The 13,560-nt window shown below is 37.9% G+C and overlaps 2 protein-coding genes across 2 annotated transcripts; both read right to left on the minus strand.

Annotated features, from left to right (window-relative positions):
• Positions 1-234: 234 nt before the first annotated feature.
• On the minus strand, positions 235-3,611 carry LOC121526618 (interferon alpha-inducible protein 27-like protein 2A). The gene is made up of 4 exons (XM_041813274.1): positions 3,513-3,611; positions 3,366-3,395; positions 656-817; positions 235-471 (listed from the first exon to the last, which is right to left on the minus strand). Exons 1-4 carry the CDS (start codon positions 3,520-3,522, stop codon positions 386-388), a joined length of 288 nt encoding a protein of 95 aa, XP_041669208.1. The 5' UTR covers positions 3,523-3,611; the 3' UTR covers positions 235-385.
• Positions 3,612-7,405: 3,794 nt separating this feature from the next.
• Positions 7,406-9,227, minus strand: LOC121526447 (interferon alpha-inducible protein 27-like protein 2). The gene is made up of 4 exons (XM_041813047.1): positions 8,975-9,227; positions 8,842-8,871; positions 8,538-8,699; positions 7,406-7,865 (listed from the first exon to the last, which is right to left on the minus strand). The coding sequence occupies exons 1-4, from the start codon at positions 9,042-9,044 to the stop codon at positions 7,780-7,782; spliced, it is 348 nt and encodes a 115-aa protein (XP_041668981.1). The 5' UTR covers positions 9,045-9,227; the 3' UTR covers positions 7,406-7,779.
• Between the last annotated feature and the right edge of the window lie 4,333 nt (positions 9,228-13,560).

The following is a 13,560-nucleotide window of genomic DNA, read 5'->3' on the forward strand; positions in this document are numbered from 1 at the left end:
AAAGGTGGAGGTATCGCTCTAGTCTGTACTACTGATCATATCTCTTGACCTTATCATCAGGCACACTCATCTTTGTCATTTTGTTAATATTAAAGCCCAACTATTATGTAAAAAAAAACTAAAACACTGCTTTAAAAAGGTTAATGAACTACTTGTACTCATTCATTAGCTCACTCAGACCTTTGTGTTTGACATTATGAGGAAAGCAAGCATTTACAAATGACACTCAGTCCATCTGTTTTAGGCGTTTAATTCACCAAACAAATCAGCTGACTGAATGTGAGAAAGTGCTTTTAATAAATTTAGTTTATAGGCCTGATCATTAAAACTGCTTCTTTCTTTTGAATGAATTCAAACAAACTTCATCTTTTATTCTTCATAGTTTTCAGAAGAGAACTGCAGCCAGCCCTGCCAGAGTCCCTCCAGCACCAGCCACAGCTGCTGTGGCAGCTCCTGACAGACCAGCAGCACCTACAGCCAAACAACAGAGGAGGGATTGATCAGCATACGGAGCTACAGGGAAGCTCTGAGAGCAAAAGACCAAACATTTATAATGCAGTATGACTGTTTGCTTTATTCATAAGAGTTATTAACATACTTTGCTTACCTCACCATTCTAAAACCATTTTAAATCAAATAATGCTTTTTTTTTTACCTGCTGCCTGCAAACCAGCCACCAAACTTCCGGCTGCCACTCCCCCTCCATTAGCGATGGCAGCTGCAGACATCATCTGGGCAGCAATAGAACCAGCAGCTATCCCAGCTGAGGTAAACCCAATGACTCCCAGCACCACAGGAGCTGCAGCCACGGCCCCTGCTACACACGGACGAGACCAGAGCAGAGAAAGACTTTGCCTCTTTATCAGTTTGTTTACATGCACAGATACATCAAGCTACAGTTAAAGCTCCATCAGGTGGTCTACAGCGCTACCCATGTATGGGCCGTGTTCGAATCCGGCCCATGGCCCTTTGCCGAATGCCTCACCACACTCTCTCCTGTTTCAAACCCTATCCACTGTACCCTCTACCCTCCTATCAATAAAGGCCAAAAAAAAAAATTAAAATTTTTTTTTTTTTTTTTAAACTCCAACAGGACAGGACTACTGTCCTTACAGATGAGAGCAATCCATCTGGGTACCTCTCCCTGGCCTCGTCCTTTACTGGGTGAAAGCGTACCATGACAATAATTGGCGGTGAATGAAAAGGAACAGTAGAGTTTAAAGGTCAGGACACTGAACCCGATGGTCAGTGAGTTTAACATTAAAATGAAGACTTTCCTGAACAGAGTGTATGACGTCACAGGCAGTCTCTGCTGCTCCAGTGGCTGAGTGACAGAAAGTTTGTACTGGTGACAGGAATCATAGGGAGGAAGCAGTAAATGGCGTTATGTCAGCTGAAAAGTGCTAATAAATACATCTTCATGATGCTCAAGGCTGCCAGCATAGATCCTCTGCTGATGGGACATATTCATAGAAAGCCAGTGGATTAAGCTGTGCTACATAGTTACCACAAGCATTCAGTTTATAGTTCAGTTTATAATGAATTACTATCTAAACCCCTCTCTCTCTTCCTGTCAATTGTTTTAGCCTTGAGGAAAATAAAGACCTTAAACTTCAGCATATCCAGTACTTTTTAACAGCCTTTCCCCTCCAGCACAGGAAATTTATCCATGAATTGACAAAAGTGGTTTACTCAGTATAAACATAAGGGATGGGCAACTTTGGTTACCGAGAGGGCCACATTAATTTTGTTGCCAATACTGAACTGCCACATTGTTGAAGATTGTTGGATATTTTCAATTTAAGCCCTGTGATTAATAATAATTTAATGGTTTTGCTTTCAGCATAATTTATTATGCCAACATTTATGTTTTTGAACTCAAGTGCAAATGGAAATAGTTAACTTAATGAGAAAAACAGAATTATGATAGTGACTTGTTATTTTCTGTGCATATTTATTTTTTTACAAGGGCATTCAGTGATAAATATAAAAAGGTTTTATAGAAACATTTGCAAGTAATAAAATCTACTAAAAAGAAAAAAAGCAATTAAATCAAGGAAAAATATTAAATTAAAAATACATTAGAAAAAAATGAATTAATAAATCAGTAAATTCAATTAAAAAACAAATTGAGAAGTAAATAAATTATTTTCTAATTGTTTTTTAAATGAAAAAACAAAATGAAGCATATTACAAGCTAATCAAAAATCATTTAAAAAATAAATATAAACAAAACCAAATAAGTTATACACAGAATAAAAAAACAAAAGAAATTGATTTTTTAAAAAATTGTTTAATCAATTAAAAAACTAAAGAGAATATGTCATATGTCAGGAGGGAAAGACTGTAAGAGAAATGTTTCTGTTTTCATGGTCGATTGTTTTTTTTTCCCTTTAAGGTTATAATTTATATTGAATTGACTTGGGGGGGCCGCACTGAGTAATGTTAAGGGCCACATGTGGTGACATACGTGGATACTGTGGAAACTAATGCAGATTAAATGAACTTAAACTTGTTTTCAGTTTCTTTTGATCTTTTAAATTTTTATTCAAATGTGTTTATCTTATTCAAATTTAATCTATTTTCATTTTTCAATTTATTTTGAATTATTTTAGATTTATTAATATATGATAAAATGTATGTAATATATTTTTTATATTTGTCGTATATTTATTGACTTATTTTATTTAATCTTTATGTCATGTTAATTTTAAATTACATTATTAAATAATTTTTTTGTAAATTTTAAGTTCATTTTTTTCTGTTTATTTAATTGAGTTTTTAATTTAATTATTTTTCTTCTTGAAGATTTTATTTGCTGCAAGTCTTTCTGTAAAACCTTTTGTATATTCATCACTAAATGAAATTGTGAAAAAACAATCTGGAACAGTTTGACCTTTAGACATTGGCAATAAAATTACTGTGGCTCTCTTTGTAAATAAAATGTCCCTTCCCTGATCCAGGTGCATTAGATGATATATCTATACAATTTCAGAAGGAATAATATGTTAAAATGAATATTTAAAGTCCAGTTTTAGTTGGAATAACACAATAACTTGACTTTTCTACATACATGTAAACTTACTAAATGATTTTACTCTAATTTTTTAAGCCTTATTTAGATGCATTATATTGCCAAATTTCTATATAAAGAGTTTTAAAAGTATACAATCTCTTTTGTTCTATTAATAAGACCTAAACACACCTGAATTTTAAAAACACACATTTCATAAGACAGACACAAAGGAAAGGAACAAATCCATTCAAAAAAAACTGTAATTCCTGCTCTTTGTCTAAATACAAAACTTACTTTTGCAACTAAAACTGTTCAAGCAGAATAAGTAAAAACTGACAATAGCTCTTACCTCCTCCTCCAACAACGGCAACAACAGTCACTAAAAGATGAACAAAAAAAACCAAAGATCACTGTTTGAGACATTTGAACATTTAGGCAACAATGTCAATACTTTCAAAGAAGTCTAAGAGTATTATACAAAGGAGCAGATACTCACAGAGACCCATGTTTTACTCCTGAGACTTGAGCGAGGAAGGGTTTATATACTGAGGCAGTGTTAGGTATCATTTCAGGGAAAATGAAACTCGGCAAAAGAGAGCATCATGAGCTTCTTAACCCAGATGTGCTCAAGTTATAAACATTTATGACGATGTCAGTCATGACTGACTGTGAGGGAGATCCACACACACCCTCAACTATCAGATAAAAATGCCTTGTATTATTTGTTTGTTTGAATGTTCGCTGATATATATTTTTAGAAAATGATACACAATTGTTTTAATGACTAGGTTGAACTCAGAAAAATATCTGTTCAAAGTCTAGTTTAACAGCATTCCTCATGTGGGGAATTTAAGGCACCAATAAATAATAACTTAAGGGACAAAAAGGACAAAATCTGCAATAGAAACGTGATAACAAACACCTCTTGTAATCTTTCACTACCACTATATGGTCACTTCTTCTGTTTACTCTTTTTTTTGTTATTTGATTAAAACTGTTTTGTTAATTTTTATTCTTATATCTTTTTTATTTTAAACTATTTGATATATATTTATTTTTTATTTTTATTTATCTCAATATAATCATTTTTTAGTTTTATTTGTTTAGTAAATATGAAATTAATCTATGTACTTCTTATCTTTTTTTTTGGTCATTTAATTGATATGTTTTAATTTTGATTTCAATTTTACTCATTTTACTTTTCTATTTATTTTTTGAGTTTTTTCATTTGTTTTTCTTTTTTCTTTTTTTTCTTTTTGAGTAGATTTTTGTTGGCTGCAAGTGTTTCTTCTAGAACTTTTTTATATGCATCGGTAAAGGCCCTTGTGAAAAAACAAATATCCAAGTAAAATTACAAGTTACTGTCTGACACGTTCACTGCATCAAAAAGAAAAAGAAAAAAAAAACAGCCAAAAATTGATTTAATTCTTCGTTTTCTCATATTCTCTATTTGCACGAGTTAGAAAATAAAAGAATAAAATAAAAAATTATTTCTTTCTTTCTGCTGAGTTAGTTTAAATGATTGAATTTTCCTATAGCAATGCTGTTTTGTACCTTCTGTATTTAAAGTTATTTATTTATCCACACAGGCTCCTTGTCAGTCAGCAGGAGAACATGTTGCATTCACACTCATATTTATCATGTTTTATTGTGGGGTTTTATTCAGATTTATTTTCATTTATGAGCCTGTACAGGACTTGGGAGAAATGGTCAAACAGAGAAAAGCAGAGCTCCAATAAAAATTCCCCACTGGTAACTTCCTGATTTTATTTTTTTTTTAACCTTTTTTTAACCAGGTTATTCCCATTGAGATCGAAGATTTCTTTTTCAAGGGAGACCTGGCCAAGAATGGCAGCAATAGAGTTTAATAAATAGATCGATAAAGATGTTCTTTGTTTTTAATCGCTTGTGTCTAAATGCTATTTTAAAGGAGAAATGAAACACGGAAACTCTTAAGAGTTGTTAGACCAGATCAGATCCAGCTCCTCCTTCTCCCACTCCCAGCACTGGGTGTAGACATTTATCTAAACTGCACATGTTAAGCATTAATGAAGCACAAGTGAATCAAGATCTCAAGGCAAAACCTGTTCATAATTGCCATAATCATGTCTTTGAGAAAAAGTAATTAATGTGTTTTAAAATGAGTCAATCTTGTAACAGGTTAAGAGAGACACAGTATGAAATACTTCACCGTTTGTTAACTCCTCACATACTGCACAAAATGGATCACCAGATTTCTCCCTTCTGTAACAAATGTCAAAGAGAGGTTGGCACCTATTATCATTACCTCTGGCAATGCAAACTGATTCAGTACAATGGAGTACAATATCTCAGGAGCTTAGCAGCATCTTTAAGGTGAAACTTAAGAGAGAGCCAGGCCCCTACATTCTTGGCCTTCCCTCTAAGAGTGTAACTTTAACATATTTAGAATTTAAACTTTGTAACAAGTTACAACAACTGCCCAGAAAATGTATTCTGATTAACTGGATAAAAGATAAGCCCCCAACTGCCACATTGTGGTATAGGGAGATATTTAGGGTTCTCCCTCATGAAAGAATCAGTGCAGTACTGAAGGGAAATGAGAGATACTTCACAGAGATGTGGTCTCCTTTGCTCGTGTATTTGCCAGAGGAACTGACTCAGCTGGTGCTGAGGGGCCAAAGTTCTATAAAATGGCAAAACATATCTCCTGCAAACTCATGAGTGTCCTTAATTTATATCTTTTGTTTTACCACTTAAACACTATTTTGTTAATACACCTTGAGGTAATTAAACTGACCCTTAATTGTTAGATTACTGAGTGACCAACAATCTTCATCCAGTCAGTGTCATCACTGGGTAAAACTAAAAGTGACTATGCAAATGGTGGGTAACAAAAGTGGGTAGTTAAGGTGGGCAGCTATGAGAGTTGTACCTATTTGGATGGCAGTATTATTTTATTTTTTTTAAATTATTATTACTTTTTTCAACCTTACCATTTGACATTGTAATTATTATTACTATTATAATTTTGTTTAATGTAACACAAAAGATGGCAAACTGTATGTATTCTTTGTTGACCCTTTAAAAATTCAATAAAATTCTGTTAAATAAAAAGAGTCAATCCTTTAAATTGGTCTACTAATGCCTTTTCAATGATTCAGAGTGTGCAGTTTTTAAAAAGTGCTTTCACAATGTCTCTACTTATTTAAAGGTATTGATCTGTGATAAATGAAACTAGGTTGAACTCAGAAAAACATCAGTTCAAAGTCTAGTTAACCAGCATTCCTGATGTGGGGAGTCACAACTAAAATAAGACAACGCGAGAAAAGACTAAACACGGGACTACAAAAGAGCTGCTGAAAAAGTTTGGCTCTGGCACTCCTTCAAGCCTGCAGGAAAAACTTAACTCTTTGTTTCTTCAATGTTTCTTCAAAGAAAAGTAGGTTTTGTCCCTGGTACATCACACGGTATTTTTATTACAACATGCTGACCCTTCGTTCACTATGAAGACTAAATAACTGGGCAGAAACTCTAACTCAGTGGATAACGTCACTCATGGTGCAAATGTGTCCAACAACACTGTTTAGGATCTGAGGTGGAATCATTCTCTCATTATGTGCTGTGTGTAGTCAACACAGGTGGAAAAGGTACACAAGTACTGTACTCAGGTAAAAGTAAATGTACTCTGGTTTAAACTCACTTAAGTACTAGTAAAGGGTTCTGGTTTTAAAATGTACTCAGAAAAGTACAAGATAAAAACTAGTCAATTACAGTAATGAGTAAATGTAATTAGATCATTTCCACCCCTGCTACTGTGTTTATAACATGTAAACATGCCACACATTGTCATTAGGGATTTAAAAAGATTCAAAAATCTTTTTAATGACAACCAGTAATTTTGGTTTTCTCAAGGTCCCAGCTTAGATTTCGGCTTATCACAAAATGACAATTTTATTTTAACAAGCTGTTAATAAAGAAAAGCAAAATCCTGGTCAGTGTGAAGGGCCAGGCTGTGGCCTGCCGTGCTGCCTTTATCCACACTAATGGGTTAAATTAAGCCTGTTGTGCTTGTTTTGGCTTTTGCAGTTAAGAGATAAACAGCAGAAGTGCAGACCTAGAGCAACCGGATATGACCTGTAGTCACCAGAGGGGAGAATGAGTCATAAAAAGTAGCTGTATATCCTACTTAGAGATTCTGTACTAACAAGCTTTTCTTTGAGTCTGTTTTTATTTATTGAGGAATAATTTACTCTTGAAATAGCTCATGGAATACTGCATCTTTGGCAGCCAAGCCTCCTCAGTTCAATGTCCTTCATGTTGTGTTGGTAAAACATGAATTCTCCTCCTAACTGGTTCATGATCTTAACAAAGCCTGAGTTAAAAAAAAACAGACAGACTACAGGGAAATACATCACCAAGTAACAGACTTTTATTCAGCACTCATGGTTCTCATACAAAGATTAATTTGATTTTTTTTTAATTGTCCTGTAGCGAGGGAAACATTTCACATCACACTTCTTTTGGCTGGTAAAATGAATTAAAGCAGATTTAGCAGCACTGCCAGCAGGTAAAACATCACCTGTGTTACAGCATTTCTAAACAAGAACAGCTGACTGAAAGACAGTCAATCCTTTGCTGGTTTAGCATGCAGCACAAAGTGTTTTGCTGTCTAACATTAGAAAAGGACTGTTTGGTTGTTAAGTGAACTTCATTTGAATAGAATAAAAGTATAATGAAATAAAGTAGAAGCGCTGCAGATGAGTCTTGTAGCTTTCATATTCTCAGAAGATGGAGCTTGCCAGCCAGCCCAAGGCTCCTCCAACGCTGGCCACAGCTGCAGAGGCAGCTCCGGACAGGCCGGCTGCTCCTAAAAAGAGATTACACAGGCTTTTATGAAGTTACTTAACACTTATAGCACCACGTCAGCCAAACTTGTGACACTGCGTAATCACACTCTAATCACATAAATGATCCATGACAAGCTTTCCAGTAAGGCCGGGAAAATGTTTAAAAGTCACCAAGCTTTTAGAAAGGACACAATCTCTTTTATTGTAATAATCATGATTGCACCTATTTTATAAGACAGAGATGTGGAACAGGAATGTCTCAGTTGCACAAACATATTGGCAATTTTTCAGAATCAAAATATTGCCATGGCCTTTGAATGTTTTAAAGTTTCAGGCATCCCAACATCTATCTAAACTGCACATTTTGGTGCTGGAATCATTTTAAAACAGCAAATATAATAAATGGTTTATGGTTTTACTTTCTCTATGTATATCAGGGTTAGAGAGAGAACAATTATGTTCTTTTCATTCAACCTGATCACCTTTCTTCACTTCCTCTGACAGTTAAAGGCATTTAACACTACCTAAAAAGACTTATGTAGAAGCAGGTGGACTCCTTGTTTGTGTCCAAGAGGCTTTTTTGTAGGGGAGTCATGGTACATAAGCAGATGAAAGATCATAAGCCTTCATGTAATGGTGGAAATTTTAAATTAATAAAGAACTAACAATAATTTATTGAAACATTACATCACCTGTTGACTGCAGAACAGCCACCACACCTCCTGCTGCCACACCTCCTCCGTTAGCAACAGCAGCAGCTGACATCATTTTAGCCCCCAGTGAACCTGCAGCAATCCCAGCTGATGTGAACCCTGCTGCTCCCAGAACAGCAGGAGCTGCAAACACAGCAGCAGCTGCACAACAATAAGACCCCAGGAGAGCAAATATTTAACTACAATGTCATCTAGTCAGTGCACGTTATTATAGCTCATGCTTGGTAGAACTGGTTCGAAATTGGGGGGAAAATGAGGGGAAACAGAACTCTAAATGTCTTACCTCCTCCTGCTATAGCAGCCCCAGCTGTAACTGAAACACAAGATGAAAAGTCAAATCAACAGTTTCTATCTCTAAAATGACTGCAACTATACAACATTTAAAAAGAAAAATAGATATTTTCAGAGATACTCACACGGGTCCATGTCTTTTCTTCTCTGGTTGGGTTTATCACTGGGAAGGCTTTTATACAGTGTTGGTATCATTTCAGCAGAAATGAAACCAGGCTACGTGACTAGAGAGGGCGACATTGAGCCCTGTTTCCTACAGCCGTCCACACACTGAAGGGTTTTTAAATATGACCACAGATATCAGGACAATTTCAAACGATTTTTCACCTTTAATCGTCTGAACGCACACACTAGACAACTCAGCCAGACTGTCAGGTCACTGACACAGCTGCCGACCTGCCTACGACCCCGTGTGATCACGTGACTTCAGTAACGAAACAAACAAACAAACACGGATGTCTGCGATACCCTCTTGCTGTCCCTCCACAACAGGCTGCTGTTTCATATAGTTTTTTGCAGCAGAGATTATACTCTAAACATCATGCAGACATGAAAGCATCACTTTTTTGTAGAATGGTTTGCAAAAACGATAACTTTTCTTATTTTTGTAAATGTTTTTTCTTATGTGAAATTAGAACGACCTTTAAAACAAAAAATCACATTGCATCAGCAATATGAGTCGAAACAATAGATGCTTTCCCCCCAAAACTGTTCAGCCCTAGTTTTAATGATTATTTCTTTAAGGCTTTAGGTTAAATAAATGAGTACATTTTCAGTCCAGTATTGGATTGGTTATTGAATTGTTCATTGCTTGTGTTTGCTGTAAAAACACATAAAATGAGGAACTTGAAAAAAAAAGTATGTCGAATCGCAAATGCAATATTTATCTTAATTTCCTAAATTCAGATAAAATATCAAAATTATGAGAAAAAATTATCAGATAATTAGTCATAATAAGAGAAGTCAAAATTATGAGTCATAATAATCTGCTAAAAGGACACAATTTTAAGATAAAAAAGCTATAATTTCAAGATAAACAGACAAAATTATAAGTTAAAAGTGCAAAAATATGAGAAAGTAAAGCAAAATTATGAGATAAAGGCCATACGTTTGAGACAGCAAGTTATAAGTAGGAGATAAAATTCTAAATTCTTAGAATAAGTCAAAATTATCACAAAGTCATCATTGAGATAGTGAGTCATACTAAGTTAGAGTAAATTAAATAGTAAAAACAAAATGTCAGTTAAAAGGTCAACAATGTGAGATAAAATATCAAAAATGACATGATAGTGAGTCATTACATGAGATAATAAGTCTAAATTACAAGATAGTAAGTCATAATTAATTACAGGAATAATTAATAAAAAGTTAAAAGTATGGAAAAAAAATATTCCAATTATCAGAATAAATGAAATTATCAGAAAGTGATTCATGAGTTAAAAGTCAAACTTATTAGATGGGCATAAACAAGAAAGAAATAAATTATGATTTTTTGTTTTATCTCTGATTTTTCTCATTATTATAAGTCAGTATCTTCTAAGTTTGAAATTTATGTCATAAAGGACTTCTTTTTATTTCTGAATGAGGATTTTTATCTCATCACAGAATCCTTATCTCAGAATTATACTGTTATATGAAAATGCTGTCTTTTAATGTCATAATTATGACATTTTGTCCCATAATTGACTTTCGATCCAGTTATTGTGGTGTTTTTTGGTCGTTGTATTATCTTATTTTGGTTTGCTTCCGGTTCCAGAGGCTGTTTCTGGCTGCTAACTTTCTTTGCTTTCCCTGAGGCATTCACCCCTCCCCCCCTGGTGCTGTGGAGAGCGCACACCTGCAGCGAATCACTCATTGAGGATCACTATTTAGGACCTGCTGCAACTCTCTTCAGCGCCTGAGTCTCGCCAACCTTACCTTACGGTAAACGTCAGCTCCAGGCTCCTTCTCTCGAGATCTCCCAGAGAAGTTTCCAGTGCTCTTTGTGAAGAACCTTTTGAGTAATTTCCAGTGCTTGTATTTTGATTCTTGTTGTTAACGTGCCTCTCCCTCTTCTTTCCAGTGCCTCCTGCCCTGATCACCGCAGCCAGCTCCAGCACACTCTCACTATCCCTTGGACTCCTGAGATCCCCCCTCCCTTGTCACTTACCTGCACAATAAATCTGTTAAATCTGCTCCATCGTCTCCGCATCCTGAGTCCTACCATTACACCCACACAACAGAAGACTCAGGCCAGAAATGGACTCAGCGGACTCGGACACCCTGAAAACAGCAATCACTCACCAAGGACAATGACTTGGCCAGCACGAATCCATTCTCAAAGGTATCATCCAATCTCTACAGACTCTCAACCCCCAGGTCTCCAACATCTCTGAACAGTTACTCTCAGCCACTCAGCCTCACCACCCTTCTCCAGAGCCTCCACCTGTTAACAATCAGCCACCCTCAGTAGATCCTTCACCTTCACCTCCCCTCCCCCACTTTAGAGAGCCTCAAGTCCCTCACCCAGATTTCTTTTCAGGAGAGATTGGTAACGCCAGAGGTTTTTTGTTACGTTGTTCCCTAGTGTTTGACCAGCAACCCTTGAGTTACCCCACTGACAGAGCTAAGATTGCTTTCGTTATGAACTTGTTACGTGGGAAGGCCTCCCGCTGGGCCACTGCTGTGTGGCATAGTGAATCCCTAGTGTTAGCCTCTTATTCTGACTTTTCTAGTGAATTATGTCACATCTTTGATCATCCCCTTCAGGGCCAAGAAGCAGCAAAACGCTTATTTTCCCTCTCCCAGGGTTCTAAGTCTGTGGCAGATTTTTCTATTGAGTTTCGCATTGTAGCTTCAGAGAGCGGGTGGGGGAAGGTGGAACTTAAGGGTGTGTTTCTGAGAAGTCTTTCTGAAGAACTTAAGGACGAACTAGCCTCTCGGGACGAGCCCGACTCCCTCGAGGGCCTTATATCTTTAGCCATCCGCATTGACAATCGCTTGAGGGAAAGGCAGAGGGAGAGGAGTCAGCATAGGTCATTCAGGCCCCGTCCTGTAGCACCCCCTTCTGGTCAACCCACTCCTTCCTCGCCAGTGAGACCGAGACCTCCCAGTGAGTTTCCCTATACCCCTGAAGACGAGCCCATGCAATTAGGTCGCACCAGGTTAACCCCTAGTGAACGCCAAAGGCGTTTTAGTCTGAAATTATGCATTTATTGTGGTCAGGCGGGCCATTTTCTTGCTAATTGTCCCCAGACGCCTAAAGAGAGGGCTCACCCGGTGAACGAGGGCACTCGTGTGAGCCAGACCCCCTCTTCCTCTAGCCCTCCCCTGCGCATAGCTGTTCCCTCCAGTGTCCTCTGGGGGCGCGATTCCGTCCCCATACAAGCACTAGTTGATTCAGGAGCAGATGATAATTTCATTCAGGACAGCCTAGTTCAACAGCTCCAACTCCCCCTAGAACCCTTGTCTGCTCCCAAGAACGTCACCGCCTTAGACGGCCGACTCATTGCCAGAGTTACTCACCGGACTGTCCCCATAACCCTCATTATTTCTGGTAATCACCGTGAGAGTATCCAACTTTTTGTTATCCCTTCTCCTCATGCTCCCATTGTGTTAGGTCTCCCCTGGCTTCAGTTACATAACCCTCAGATCAATTGGAAAACCGCTACCATTACCAACTGGAGCGTCCATTGTCACTCCCACTGCCTCCGGTCAGCGATCCCCTCAGTTAGTCGCCCCCCTGTCGCTCCGGTTCCCCCCGATCTGTCCAATGTTCCCCCTGAGTACCATGACTTAGCACAGGTTTTTAGCAAGGAGTTAGCCGTCTCTCTCCCTCCGCATCGTCCTTACGACTGTGCGATTGATTTACTCCCCGGTGCATCCCTGCCTAGCAGTCGCCTCTATAACCTCTCCGCCCCTGAGAAATCGGCCATGGAGACGTATATTCATGATTCCCTGGCTACAGGTCTCATTCGCCCCTCCTCGTCCCCACTCGGGGCTGGATTCTTTTTTGTTAAAAAGAAGGACTCCACTCTTCGTCCCTGTATCGACTTCAGAGGCCTTAATGACATCACCGTCAAGAATAAATACTCTCTCCCTTTGATCGACCCCTCCTTTGAGCCTCTCTGCTCCGCCCAAGTGTTCTCTAAGTTAGATCTTAGAAACGCGTATCACCTCATCAGGATTAAGGAGGGGGACGAATGGAAAACTGCCTTTAAGACCCCCATTGGCCACTTTGAGTACCTAGTCATGCCTTTTGGACTCACTAACGCCCCCGCAGTTTTTCAGGCTCTCATTAACGATGTGCTCAGGGACATGTTAAACCGGTTCGTGTTTGTCTATCTAGACGACATTCTGATTTTCTCTCGTTCTCTCCAGGAGCACCAACAACATGTCAGGCTACTACTTCAGAGATTATTAGAGAACAAGTTATTTGTCAAGCCAGAGAAGTGTGAATTTCACACCCCTTCAGTGAGTTTTTTAGGGTTCATCATCGCCCAGGGACAGTTACAGCCTGACCCGGCCAAGATCAGAGCGGTCACTGAGTGGCCCATCCCTAGCACCCGCAAAGAGCTCCAGAGATTCCTAGGGTTTGCTAATTTTTATAGGAGATTCATTAGGGATTATAGTAGGGTGGCTGCTCCCCTCACTAGACTCACCTCCTCCAGCTCCCCCTATCGGTGGTCCCCAGAGGCTGCTGAGGCTTTCTCCCGCCTTAAGACTCTGTTCA

Source organism: Cheilinus undulatus, linkage group 18, assembly GCF_018320785.1.
Source record: "Cheilinus undulatus linkage group 18, ASM1832078v1, whole genome shotgun sequence".
Lineage (NCBI taxonomy): Eukaryota > Metazoa > Chordata > Actinopteri > Labriformes > Labridae > Cheilinus > Cheilinus undulatus.

Coding starts and splice junctions, on each gene's coding strand:
- LOC121526447 (XM_041813047.1), bottom strand. CDS start 9,044: ATGATACCAACACTGTATAAAAGCCTTCCCAGTGATAAACCCAACCAG. Junction 8,872..8,974: donor AAGAAAAGACATGGACCCGT/GTGAGTATCTCT, acceptor CTTGTGTTTCAG/TTACAGCTGGGGCTGCTATA. Junction 7,866..8,537: donor GGCTGTTCTGCAGTCAACAG/GTGATGTAATGT, acceptor ATCTCTTTTTAG/GAGCAGCCGGCCTGTCCGGA.
- LOC121526618 (XM_041813274.1), bottom strand. Junction 818..3,365: donor TGCCGTTGTTGGAGGAGGAG/GTAAGAGCTATT, acceptor GTCCGTGTGTAG/CAGGGGCCGTGGCTGCAGCT. Junction 472..655: donor GGCTGGTTTGCAGGCAGCAG/GTAAAAAAAAAA, acceptor GTTTGGCTGTAG/GTGCTGCTGGTCTGTCAGGA.